Raw genomic sequence first — 12930 nt, 5'->3', positions numbered from 1 at the left:
ACGCACATGTGTGAGAGTATGCATTGTGTATGTATTTGTGTGTGTGTGCACGCACGCGTGCATGTGTAGGCCAGAGGACACTTTGGTTACTGTTACCATTCCTCATGTGCCATCAGCCCTGTTTTATTGAGGCAGGGTATCTCATTAGCCTAGAACTTGCCAAGTAGGCTAAGACTGGCTGGTGGGAGACCCCGAGTCCCTGGGATCTGCCTGCTGCTCCCCAGGATTGGGGTTACAAGCCTGCATATCGCACCACACAGACCTTTGCGTTTTATGTGTTTCAGGGATTGAACTCAGGTCCTCATGCTTGCGAGCCAAGCACTTTCCCAACTGAGCCATCTCTCTAGGCTCCACTCATGGCTTCTTATCTGCCCTTGGCCACAAAGGGCTGAAAGATAACAGGGCCAGCACCCCAGAGGCCTGTCCCCTCTGCTGTGGCTATCTTCCCCTTTGGAGGGGATCAGCCAGGGTATGTGGCCCGAAGCCAGACCACCCCTCTGCTCACAGACCATCAGTGTGTCTGGTGACCAGACGCGAGTCTGCTTGGCTGGACTTGATTTCCACAAGTAACATGTCGAGGGATTTCAAACCAGCTTTCACTTCAAAAGCCAGGAAATCCCCTAAAATCAAAACAAATCTCTGTGGTGTAGCAACAGTGTGAAGAAATATGTGTCACTAACAAAAACAGAAGCATATGCTCTCAGGGTCTGGCATCCAGATCCCCCGAGACAGACGCGAAGGAGTCACGTGGCCGGAGAGCCACACTAACCTGCTGGTCGGTGACGGGCTTGTCACGGAATGGCTTTGTTTTTCCGAAAGTGGCTTTGATGACCTGGCTTCTGAAGTGCTCCAGCTGTGACACAAAGAGGGTGACAGGTCGGGGGCGGGGGTTGTTGGGACGGAGGCAAGGCTGAGATGGGTCCAGGCCACACCACTGAACGGCCATTCAGCGCTCTGAAGCACTGGGCTGCAGAGCCATAGACAGAACAGAGCTGGCTGCAAGTATGTCTTAGTGCCCGGCCCGACCCAGGCACCCGGTCCCTGTGCATATGTCCCACGCCCTCCAAAGAGCCCCTTGCTGTCAGTTATCCAACAGGAAGCCTGCACCCAGGAGTGCTTGCTCATAATTGCTAGGCGTTGAAATAAACATCAAGGCTGTCAGTCCAAATACGTTTGTGACCAGCACTGGCGATGGGAGAAGAGAAAGCAACTTCTGTCTCCAGGGGCCTTGGACGTCAACCGTCCCAAAGCCCCTGTCCATTGTAATTCATTTCTGTGTCCCTAGAGTCAGCACAGTGTAGGCACGGAATGGGCACTCAGTGGGTGTTTGCTGGGCACCAAGACATGGAAACATACAGGTCAGACCTGTAGATGGTATCCAGTGCCTCCCATGGGCTGGAGTTTTCAGCTTCGGGTGAAGGGGATCAGATCAGCCTGTGTGTCAAGTCAGAGCCTAGAGAACCCCAATTCTAATGTTGCCCAGACTCTGTCAGGAGACAGAGGCTAAGAAGCCTGGTTGAGAATTTACTCCCACAGCTGTGCTCCACTGGACAGATGTGGGCATTAACGAGTAACATCCATCCATCCCCAAGAGGATGCAGAGGGCCACCAGATGAAGCCAGAGTCAAGGTGCTCAGAGACCTCTGGGCTCCAGAGAACCAGACATGGTGACAGTGCCAAAGACCTCCAAGCCAGGAGCTCCAAGCTCTTCTGGCCCAAGGAAGGGCCAAGCTGGTCGGGAAGTTGGTGAGGTGAGGAGGCCCTGCGTGAGGGGCCCCTGGTGCCACTGGAGAGACAGTTTGTGGGGATGAGTGCCCACAGTGGGGGGGGGGTGACAGGAGCTCAGGAGGTGTGCTGGGTGCTGGTGACACTGGGCCGGGCTGAGGCGATATCAACTGGGCAGGGCCTTGAGGTAAAGGGATAGCGAGAAGGCCAGGAGGAGGGAGGAGGAAGGCTGATTCCCTCCCTCTGCAATCTGTGCGTGGAGCAGTCTCAGGACCCTCTGGGTGACCCAGCTTGGAGCAGAAATGAAGGCCTTCAGGCAAGGGGCACAGGCCATGCACTCACATCAGGTGTATTTTGTAGGGGGAGCTGAGGGGGCAGCTCAGGGACACAGACTGGCAAGTCTGGGTGATGGGACAAGGGACTGAGGACCGGATAGAGGAATTGGAGATGTGATGGGTTATCTGATGAGGGCCTCTAATGGCCGTCCGGTGATTAGCACCGTCTAATGGAGTATGCCTCTGAGTCCCGAGTGTGGGGGCCAAACCTGGATGGTGGGAAAGGGAAATCCTCGTGGACTTGGTGCTCTAGAATTATGGTTCTTAGCCTTTGGGGGTGGCTCGGAGCCCTTCTGAGACCCTGCTGAGTGCTACAGTAAACCCCTCCTCCCAGACATAGAAGCACAAAACCCTGGGAATACGAAGCGAGTCTTGAGCCAGGTGGGGCGTCAGGAGAGTTTCCCACAGAGAATTCTGGACCGCTGTCCTGGGTGGCTGAGGGTTCTGCTCGTGGCCTTTCATTGGCCCTCCCCAGTCCCCTGGTAAAGTCTTGGGGGCATCTTGTGTCTTTCACTGTGGGACCCTGTGCCGTGGAAGGCCCATTGGCTATCTTGGACCAGAGCAGTGGAAGCTGGCCTTTCCTGCCCAGCTGGCCAAGGGCTCTGTCACTATCCTGCCCAGGACCTTCTCTGTCTGGTGGGGACTTTGGATACTCAGGGCTTACTTATTAAAAAACAAATAAGGTCACTTAAGGTCACTATGAATCTGCTGGGGTTCCCTGGGGGGGGGCAGAGTAAACAAATTTGGCAACTGAAATTATCGGGAGAAAGTTCTAGAAACATCCCAGAGAGGAAGAGGGGGTGGGGTGGGAGTGGTGGATATGGGCCCAGGGGCCCAGGGGCAGAGTCGGCTGTCTGGCCAGGGTCTTGGGTCACAGCACAGTATTGGAGTGAGAGCTGCCCAGCAGGAGAAGGATGGAATGGTACCACCTTCTGGCCTTAGGTATCACACCCCACCCCACCCCACCCTGACACCAAAATTGGCTACCTGGGTGTAGGAGACCCCCGGGGGCACATGGCCCAACAAGGAGGACTACAGGATGCTCCTACCTGGCCTACTGCCCTTTCCAAATTGATTTTAATGAGGCTCTCTCTGTTTCCCATTTCTTGCAGTTGAAGCAATTTCCTTCTGGAATCTTCCTGAAGCTTCTCTTCAACCTGAAAGGATGATGAAGGTGTGTGCTGTCCGCAGCTAGTGAAGTCATAAGGCAGTCTGGGGAGACCCCTCGAGGCTAGCCAGTGGCTGTTGGGGGGTCAAAAGGGAGTACAGTGCAGAAGCAAGCTTACAAGGCACTGTCCCCTGGGGCCAAGGACCAGGCTTAGGTCCCTGGGCTCAGCCAGGCTAATCCTACCCCAGGCTTGAACCCAAGGGCAGCTGCTAATAAGTCATGTGACTTCAGAGAGTTATTTTGCTGGGTCTGTGACTCAGTGTTCCATAGGGTGGGGGGAGGGGGTGTTACCAGGGCTGCCTTGAAGAGTTACTGTGGGGTTAGGTGTTTGGAGTGGCCATGGTATGTCCTAAGGGGTCTCCATGTTGTGTTGGGGTTTGCTGTGTCTTACATAGCTGGAAGATAAGCCGCCATTATTCGGACACCTCAAGTGACCTGTCCACAGCAGGCTTTATTAGATATGCTGTCCTGGCCACATCACCAGCGGGGGCCGCACGAGGCTAGCCAAGCAAGACTTTGAAAGCTGGAACTTGCAGAAGCAGTTTAAAAGGGATGGGGACAGGAGCCTGGCGATTTATTCCCGCCTTGTAAACCTGAGCATGCTCAATGCTGCCCTCTGCTGGCCATTGTGGGGCACGGCTGTATCTCCAATCACGCAACAACTTTTTTCAAATTAGTAGATGTTAATTAGGTAGAATGGGCTTCTTGATGGCATGTTAACACACTTATTCCTCGCCACCCTCTCTTGACCTCTCCCACATCAGCTCCTTCCTCTTCCTGACATGTCCCTTCCCCTTCCATGAGGACCTCGGCTCTAGCGTGGATTGGAGGGGCGGGGTGGGGCGAGGGGGGGGTTGCTCCTCAAGGGTTTCATGCTGACACAGTCACATAAGCCTCTTATTGGGGTCTTGAGGGGGGTGCAAAGATATCATACACCTGTAGGAGCCAGCCATGATAAGCTAAATATGAACAGATCACCCAAAGGAAGTTCTTTACTTCCAACCATTATCACCTGCCAGTGTAGGACTCAGTCATGATAAGTTTAATGGAGGCCTGAGTCTCAGTAGTTTACCCTGAAGCAATACCTGGTTGCAGGAAGAATCACAAACTGAGATTGCCTGGGCACCACCCAAGAACAAACCATCCAAAGAAATTCCTAATGTTCTAACTAGGATCACCTGCCAACACCCTAGACAGATGTCAGCCAATCAGGGGTCCTGAACCTCAGAAACCCATCATCCCCACCTATACTACTATAAAAACCCAACTCTAGCTGAGCTCGGGGCTTTCCATTTATTCCAATAGTTGGATACACCGAGAGACCGAGTTTACAAACTTGCATAAAATAAAGGCTCTTTGCTTTTACATACGGGACTCGGTCTCCTTGTTGGCTTTTGGGGGAGACTTTTGGGTATAACAACACCCAGAACCCTTCAGAACTTTCTTCAGAGCTCCGTGGGACGGCAAATAGCCTCTTAGACCGAGGCTGCTTTGAGAAGACTCCTTATAGCTTAGGTCTTCATGGTTTTCCCTGCAGGTCTTCCTAGGTCTAAGAAATCTGGACAGCCGTGCTTGGCCTTGGATCTGTTCTGTGTCCCTCATCCCTGTGGTCTCCTCCCTTCTCCCCAGCTCAAAACCCTAGAGCCAGCCTCAGCCACACCCAGTTCTGCCCTGGCCTGTGAGTGTCCTGCCTGCCCTGTCCCTCCACACTGGCACAGAGAAGGTATTTAAAGGGGCATTTAGTCCACAGAGACTAATCAGGTCCCTACCCTGGCCACAGCTCAGGCTGGGCACTGGGGACCTTTGGCCTGAGATTTATGTTCCTTCTAGTGCATTCTTCAGGATACTGCTGACAGTCACCCAGACATGTCTGCAGCAGCTTCCTTCCATGCGACCTGGATGACCCGGGCTGCCTGATACCGTGGCCACTGGCCATGTCTGGATATATGTGACATGTGATTAGGGACAATGAATACATCCTTGCTCAGTGGAAGATGTGGACTTTCAATTGAATTTAAAAATAGCATTTTATTTTTAAATATGAATATGGAGAGGTTGAATTTTAAAACGAATTTGATTTCAGCTTCAATAGTCACACATGGCTAGTGGCTGTGCCATAGTGATGAGTCACCTAGATGGGGCTGCTGGCTTTTTTTTTTTTTGTCCCTTACAGAGTGCACGATTTCACATGAGCTATTCCGCTCCGAGATGCCTCCTCAGCCCTCACTCCCTCATCCGGCACATGGACACGACGGTTTCCAGACTTGAGAGTGGGCTGAGTGAAAAGGCAGGATGCCCGTTGCAATGCCAGAGGCAGCATTGTCACCACGGTCGTGGCTAGTCACAAACCCAGCATGGCCAATGCCTGGGTCAGACCCTTCAGGTGCTCCTCTCTGCATTCAGTACACAGCCCAAATGCCAAACTTAATCAAAACACAAAACAAATAAAGCCACCAACCAAGTCTAAGACGCAAGAAGCCCATAGGAATGGGAACAGAGTAAGGAAGAGGCGTTCACCCAGGAAAAAGTTGTTGTACATTAACTGTGAGCCAAAGGGAAAGGGAATCTCAAAAAACAGCAAGGGAAGACTGGTTACATAACAACCATCCCACAGTGAGAGCAATTATGCAATAGTTAGACTTATAGTCAGGAGACAATAGACGATAGACAGAAAATCACTGTCAACCGAGAAGTCAGTGCACAGTCAATATATGTTCTGAGAAAGAGGGGCAATACATATGCATGCACACACCAAACACACACACACACGCACACACACCAAAGCACACACTGCACACACACATACCACACACATGCACTCCTGAGAGACTCTGTCATCAATAAAGCCTAAATCCTTAAGGAAATATTATTTTAAGCAGAAGAGAAAGGACCCTGGATGGTTACCCAGGGATGCAGGTGGGTGTGAACACAGAGTGTGCAAAAGCACTTGGGTTGTCAGTGTATGAAGGGAGGTCCAGGTACAAGTGATGCTAAAGAGGTCTCGTTGGTAGCCATTGTGGGATCCAGGAGTGGGGCGAAACCGCCCACGGACACTGGGTTTTGAGAAGCTGAAAGTACATGTTTAGAATAACTGAGAGAAGATTCCCAAAGAGTTAAACCTCAGTCAACATTGAACGGTGGAAAGACACAATAGCTTCTGTGCTGTTCTTACCTGAAGAAGGGCCAAGTGAGTACAGGAGAAAATAAACCAGGGAAAACTGTCAATCGAGAGGTGAGCATGATTGATGCTCGCCTTTAACCCCAGCACTGGGGAGGCAGAGGCAGGCGGATCTCTGTGAGTTCAAGGCCAGCCTGGTCGACCGAGCAAGCTCCAGGACAGGTTTCAAAAGCTACACAGAGGCCGGGCAGTGGTGGCGCACGCCTTTAATCCCAGCACTTGGGAGGCAGAGACAGGCGGATCTCTGTGAGTTCGAGACCAGCCTGGTCTACAAAGCTAGTTCCAGGACAGGCTCCAAAGCCACAGAGAAACCCTGTCTTGAAAAACAAAAAACAAACCAAAAAAAAAAAGCTACACAGAGAAACCCTGTCTTGAAAACAAAACAAAACAAAAACAAACAAAAAGGAAAACCTCAGGCAATACCAGAGGGTTAAAGTCACCCAGAGAAACACCTCTGTATACAATGTAATCAGTCTAGAAACCAATAACCAAAAGACAGCTAAGAAATCCTCATATATTTAGATACTAGAAAATAACCCCAAATACCCCATATGCCATTGGAAAAGACTGGGTTCTGAGTAACAGAGGAAAATATCCTAGAACATGTGTGTGGGGTGCAGCAAAAGCCTCATTTAGAGAAAAACGTAGGACCCAGAAAGTAGCTTGGCTCTGTTACCGTGATGACAATGACTTTGATGAAGAGGAAAGCCAAAGTCAACCACTTTTCACTGAAAAGGTATTTTACATAGAGAAGTTCATTGAGCCAGTGACTTGGCATGTTTCCAAAACGTTTCTATTTTCATTGTCTTGGAATTGTTTTCATCTGGACTCATTTTTTGGGACAAATTTTACAGATAGTTTTTCTGGTCACTGTCATTTAAAAGTTATTAATTTTATCTTTACATGTGTGTCTCTTTGTGTGTGCGTGCGTGTGTGCGTGCGTACATGCACGAGCGTGTACACACGTGCATATGAGTGCAGGTACCTAAAGGGCCTGGTGACCTGGGTCTCAGCAGCCACATCAGGCAGCTCACCACCATCTGTAACTCCAGCCTGGGGACCTGACACTCCTCTGGCTTCCAAGGGACTCACATGCATGTAAGTGTGTGTGTGTATGCCAGAGGTGTCCTTTTTTTCCTTTCCAATTACATTTTCTTTTTATCGTTTGAATTTCACTCTACCCCCACTTTCCTTTATCTTTTTCTTTTTTTTTTCTTTTTTTGGTTTTTCGAGACAGGGTTTCTCTGTAGCTTTTTTTGCCTGTCCTGGAACTAGCTCCTGCAGACCAGGCTGGCCTTGAATTCCCAGAGATCCGCCTGCCTCTGCCTCTCGAGTGCTGGGATTAAAGGCGCGTGCCACCACCGCCCGCTCCTTTATCTTTTTCTTATTTTATGTATATGAGTGTTTTCCTGTGCATGCCTAGTGCCTGAAGAATTCACAAGAGGGTGTCGGATCCCTTAGAATGGAGTTACAGAGGGCTGTGAGCACCACGGGGGTGCTGGGAACTGAAGCTGCAGGGCAGCCAGTGCTCTCAATCACTGAACCATCTTCCCAGGCTCTGCTCTTTTCCCTCCCGACTTTATCCGCTCTTTGAGTCTGTTTAACGCTGCTAATATATGCATGGCTGCAGGGCCATCTACTGGCCAGCAACCCAGGGCCTGCATCCTTGAAGGAAGCTGGCTCTTATCCCCCAGCCTTCAATTGCTAGGGTTGGGACCACGCGATTTTGGCTGATTCCGAGTGTCTTTAGCGTTCTCCACTTTTCTTTTGTTGACAGTGTCATTCATTGAACCTGGATTCTTCCAGATTGGTTCGAGGGCCCCTGGGGTCTGCTTTTCTCCATCCACCCCAGTGCTGGAATTACAGCTATGTGCTACCCCTTATGGCTTTTACACGGGTCCTGGGGATCTAAACTCAGATGTCCATGCTTGCGTAACAGCCAGTTTCCCCACTGAGCCATCTCCCCAACCCTGAATTTTATTTTACTTTACTTTCAGTTAATTTAAAAATTAGATAGTCCTGTGTGGCTGTCGCCCACTGAAACTGATGCCACATTTCCTGGGACAGGAAAGCAACTTGAGACCTACTAGGATCTGCAGGTGAGGGTGAGCCTCCCTGAGATAAACCGGGAACCGTTTTATCCTGCGAATTCGGCTCCCTGTTACCCGCTCCCATCTGCGAGCAGCCGCAGATGCCAGCATCGGCCACACGGGGACGCTGTGCGGGTGGAGCGGGACGGGGGACGCGAGCTTCCCTGAACCACGCACCTTGCTCCTTTCTCGCAGCGTCTTGGAGATGGTGTTCTGATTGGAACTATTCTTCTTCAGCTCCTCTCGGAGCTTCTTCACTTCTTTCTCCATGTCTTGCATTTGCTGAAAATAAAATTCAACCACAGAGAAGTCAAGTTTCCCTAGGCGTGGCAAGAGTTACCTCCTAAACGGAAGGCTCCCCTTCCTCGGGACTCCCTTATTCCTGGAGGATCCTTGCCCCATTCCAGCTAAGCTCCTTCTCAGCTCTGTATCTGAAGGCAAAGCAGACCGTTTCCTTCCCAGTTAGTATATTCAAAGTATTCAATGAAGGAAGAGTTTCTTGGGGGGGGGGGGGGATCAGCAGAAGGGTTTGGAAGAACGGCTCAGTGGCTGAGTATTTTTTGATTTGCTGTGCAAGCCTGAGGTCTGGAGTTCAGATCCCTAGCAGGCAAATAAAAAACTGATGGGTGTGGTAGCCGGCCTGTAATCCAGCAGCAGAAGGTATAGACAGAGTCTCTCAATCAAATCCAGAGCAAGCTGGCTAGGGATGAGTCATATGGGGAGCTCTGGGTTTGATTAAGAGTCCTGCCTCAGTAGTGGAAGGATGATGGAGGATTACATCAACCCCGGCTTCCACACACTCACGCGTGCACACACACGTGTGCACCTCCCCCCATATGTGTGTCTATATACATGCATGCCAAAGGCATGTGGAAAATGGCTGGAAAACAATAAATAACCAGCACAAATCCTGGATTAAGTACGTAAGATACCTATTAACTCATTAGAATCACTACTTTGTATTTTTAGATCGACTAAGATAAGGCTTATTTGAAGGATAGAATGGTATAGGTTGTATTATTATTATTATTACTACTACTACTACTACTACTACTACTACTACTACTACTACTACTACTATATTTGAGGCAAAGGGAATATTTATTAAGGTTTATTTTTAAGCGCGTGTGCATGTGTACATGCACATGAGTGTAGTACCCTTTGAAGCCAGGAGAGGGCACCATACACCCTGGGACTGGGGTCATAGGGTCATAGGTGGCTGTCAGTCCCACAGTAAGGGTGCTGGAAAGCGGACTCAGGTCCTCGGCAAGAGCCTTCTTCCTTGTAGAGCCATCCTCGCTGCCCCTCTGCAGTTATGTTGTGCTGGTTGCCTTCTCTCTAAGGCAAATGACAGTCTTTCTCTTTCTTTCATTCTCCCTGAGTGTCATAAGGTCTCTGCCGTGTAAACCACAGAAGACAGTCCTGTTTGCAACACCGCCTGCCCGTGGCTGCGACCACATTTAAGATGGCAGAACTCAGACTTAGGCAAACATAAGTCCAGGGCAGGGAACTTCTAGGACAGCAGCAGGTGTGGCCTCCTGTCCCCATCCTTGTCCCTGCTCAGCCCCAGAGGAAACCCATGAGACCTGGTCAGGGAAACCTGGAGAGACCTCTATGGCTTCCTCCAAACAGCACATGGCCAGAACCTTATACTCTGGGGAGGGCCGGGGGTGCCGTCAAAACACCAGGGTCAGCCTCTCAGAGATGTGCTCACTGACGAGGACATTCAACTCACGCTTCGGCAGAGTTTCAGCTCTTTCTCCTGAGCCTCCCTGCTCTCCCTCTGGGCCTCTTCCGTCCTTAGCTCTTCTTTCAGCGCAGAACACTGAGGAGAGAGAGGACAGCAAAGGAAGAGGCCAAGGCTGGTGAAGTGGAGGTGTCTGGGGGAGGGCGTTACCAGGGCCCCAGCAGGAGCGCTCTGTGCTGCTCCACCCCAATCGCACACCCACGTTGAGCAGGGGGGACAGCTGGTGTTTGGCAGGCACACAGATGCGTCAGGGGCTCCGGGTTCCTGCCTCTCTGAAGATCTGAGATCTCAATTCCTTCTCGGAAGCTGGCACTCCGCGTCATGAGAAAAGCCCATCTTTGAAGAGCTGGGTAAGGGAACAGGTGTGGGATGCCACCGGAGACTAGGGTGGTCCAAGGGCTGCATCTGGCTGCTTCTCAGGTTGTGACCACCTGACAGTGGAGGGAAATGCAGCCCTCCCTTTGAAGGGGACTGGGTAGCAGGCAGCTGGAGCGTAAAAAGATGCCCTTTATCCCACCCAGTGATTCCACATAACAATCTTTTCAGTTTTAACTGTCAGCTTGCCTGGGAATAGGGTGAGGAATGATTTACCTGGGCTGACCTGTGTGTATGCCTATCGGGGGAGTTTTTGTGATTCTTAACGGATGTGGGAAGACCCAGCCCATTGTGGGTGGCACCACTCCCTAGGCAAGGGGTCCTGAACAGCACGAGAAAGGAGGAAACAACCAACAACAAGCAAGCAGGGTCTGTGGGATCATTCTCTCTCTGCCCTTGACTAAGGACAGGAGGCTTCCAGTCCCTGCCTTGACTTCCCCTCAGTGGTGAACTATAGCCTAGAATTGTAAGGCAAATAAATCTGATGAATCCTTTCTTTCCTGAGTTGCTTTTTTTTCTTTTTCTTTGTTGGGGGGAGTCAAGATATTTTACCTCAGCAACAGAAATGAAACTAGGGCAGAATGGACATGCTTATGAGTTAGACTCTGCATGATGGTAATTCTGTTCTCGTGCTCACTGTTCTTTGGAAAGCTGCACGGAGGGGGCTGGAGAGATAGCTCAGTGGTTAAGAGCACTGGCTGCTCTTTCAGAGGACCCAGGTTCAATTCCCAGCACCCACATGGCAACACATAAACACTCCAGGGGGATCTTGCACCCTCCTCTGGCCACTACAGGTGCTGTACTCACCTACCCGTGCAGACAAAAATGTTTAAAAAGAAAACAATTCTTAGAAAGAATAGAAAAGCCATAGGGAATCTGGCTCTCTATGTTGGTCTGTCGAGGAGGACATTTTAGGATTTAGTCTTCAGGCAAATCCTTCTTGTGTGCTTGGACCCCACGCTGCGGGAGGAGGCTGTGTTGTCCGAAGTCAAGGTTAAGAGAAGTGAAGAGAGGGGCTGGAGAGATGGCTCAGAGGTTAAGAGCCTTGCCTGCTCTTCCAAAGGTCCCTAGTTCAATTCCCAGCAACCACATGGTGGCTCACAACCATCTGTAATGGGGTCTGGTACCCTCTTCTGGCCTGCAGGCATACACACAGACAGAATATTGTATACATAATAAATAAATAAATATAAAAAAAAGAGAAGTGAAGAGGGACATGCCACATGACCTGTGTGGGTCCCTCATACTGAGCACTCAGGAGACGGTGACCTGGACACTCACTCTGGAGCTCAGGGCTTCCAGCTGGAGATCCTTCTCCTTGTTCTGATTCTTCAGTTGGTTCACTTCCTCCTTCAGCTGCTGAACTTGCTCATTCCGCGCTGACACATCTTTCTGTAACGACGTCACCATCCCTGTTTCGAGCAAACCAAAGGCACAGCGAGGATTACTGTCATGGCTGCCACTGAAGACCCCAGGAGCTGGAATGCGGCTGAGACCATGTTGTGTGGCCCTTTCTTCCACACAGAATCTCTTCCCAGGGGAGGAGATGCTCTTCCTGCCGGTTGCCCGGCTAAACATTGATGTCTGACTTTCCCTTACTCTCTTTTTTTGTTTGTTTGTTTTTTGAGATAGGGTCTCTCACCAAGCCCAGAGCTTATCAGTTGTATGAGTCCCAGGGATCCTGCTGTCTCTGTGCAGGGCTTACCAGTGTGCACCACCATGCCAACTTTTAACGTAAGTTCCGGGGATTGAACTTGGGTACCCTTGCAAATACCTTACCGACTGAACTGCTTCCCTGGACCTCTGTTCCGGAATTCTTGATACTCTTCCCTTTCTCTCTCCTACTGCCTCTATCCCCTCTGGTATTGAGAACACACTGTGCTCTGCTTCAAATACCCCAGTGGCTTCCCAGCACACTTAGAAGACAATTCCCTGTGGGATTTGGCTCTGCCTTCTTCTCTGACACGCCCCCCCCCACACACACACAATTTTCCTTTCCCTGAGACTCACCTGCAGCGCCTTCAGCAGAGCTAGCTGGTTCCTACCCCAGGACCTTTGCATACACTGCTGCTAACGGCACTCTGTTCCTTCAGGGCTCTTCCTGCGGACACATGTGGTCTCCTTTTCCTTACTCCCGAAGCCCTTCACCACCATGCTGGCCCATGTTGTTTTCTTTACAGCATCATTTAATCTCCCAGATGCTTGCTTACTTACTGATTTGACTGTCATTGCGTCACCCTTGTAGGAACTGATTATGACTTGCTCAGGGTTCTCCTCCCAGTAAAGTACTATAGGGGTAGATGGATGGGTGG

At 50.6% G+C, this 12930-nt stretch overlaps 1 protein-coding gene across 1 annotated transcript in view; it reads right to left on the bottom strand.

Moving 5' to 3' along the window:
* The window catches only part of Fhad1 (forkhead associated phosphopeptide binding domain 1), a 123133-nt gene that overhangs the window by 65071 nt on the left and 45132 nt on the right, over nt 1-12930 (bottom strand). Inside the window, exons 8-12 of the mRNA XM_026781790.1 lie at nt 11900-12030; nt 10232-10321; nt 8674-8778; nt 3110-3217; nt 770-853 (exon numbers count right to left, since the gene is read on the bottom strand). Coding sequence (XP_026637591.1) covers nt 770-853; nt 3110-3217; nt 8674-8778; nt 10232-10321; nt 11900-12030 — 518 coding nt within the window. The remainder of the gene's footprint in view (nt 1-769; nt 854-3109; nt 3218-8673; nt 8779-10231; nt 10322-11899; nt 12031-12930) is intronic.

Source organism: Microtus ochrogaster, chromosome 10 (genome assembly GCF_000317375.1).
Source record: "Microtus ochrogaster isolate Prairie Vole_2 chromosome 10, MicOch1.0, whole genome shotgun sequence".
Lineage (NCBI taxonomy): Eukaryota > Metazoa > Chordata > Mammalia > Rodentia > Cricetidae > Microtus > Microtus ochrogaster.
The sequence above is the reverse complement of the archived record's forward strand: the minus strand, read 5'-3'. Positions and strand labels throughout refer to the sequence as shown.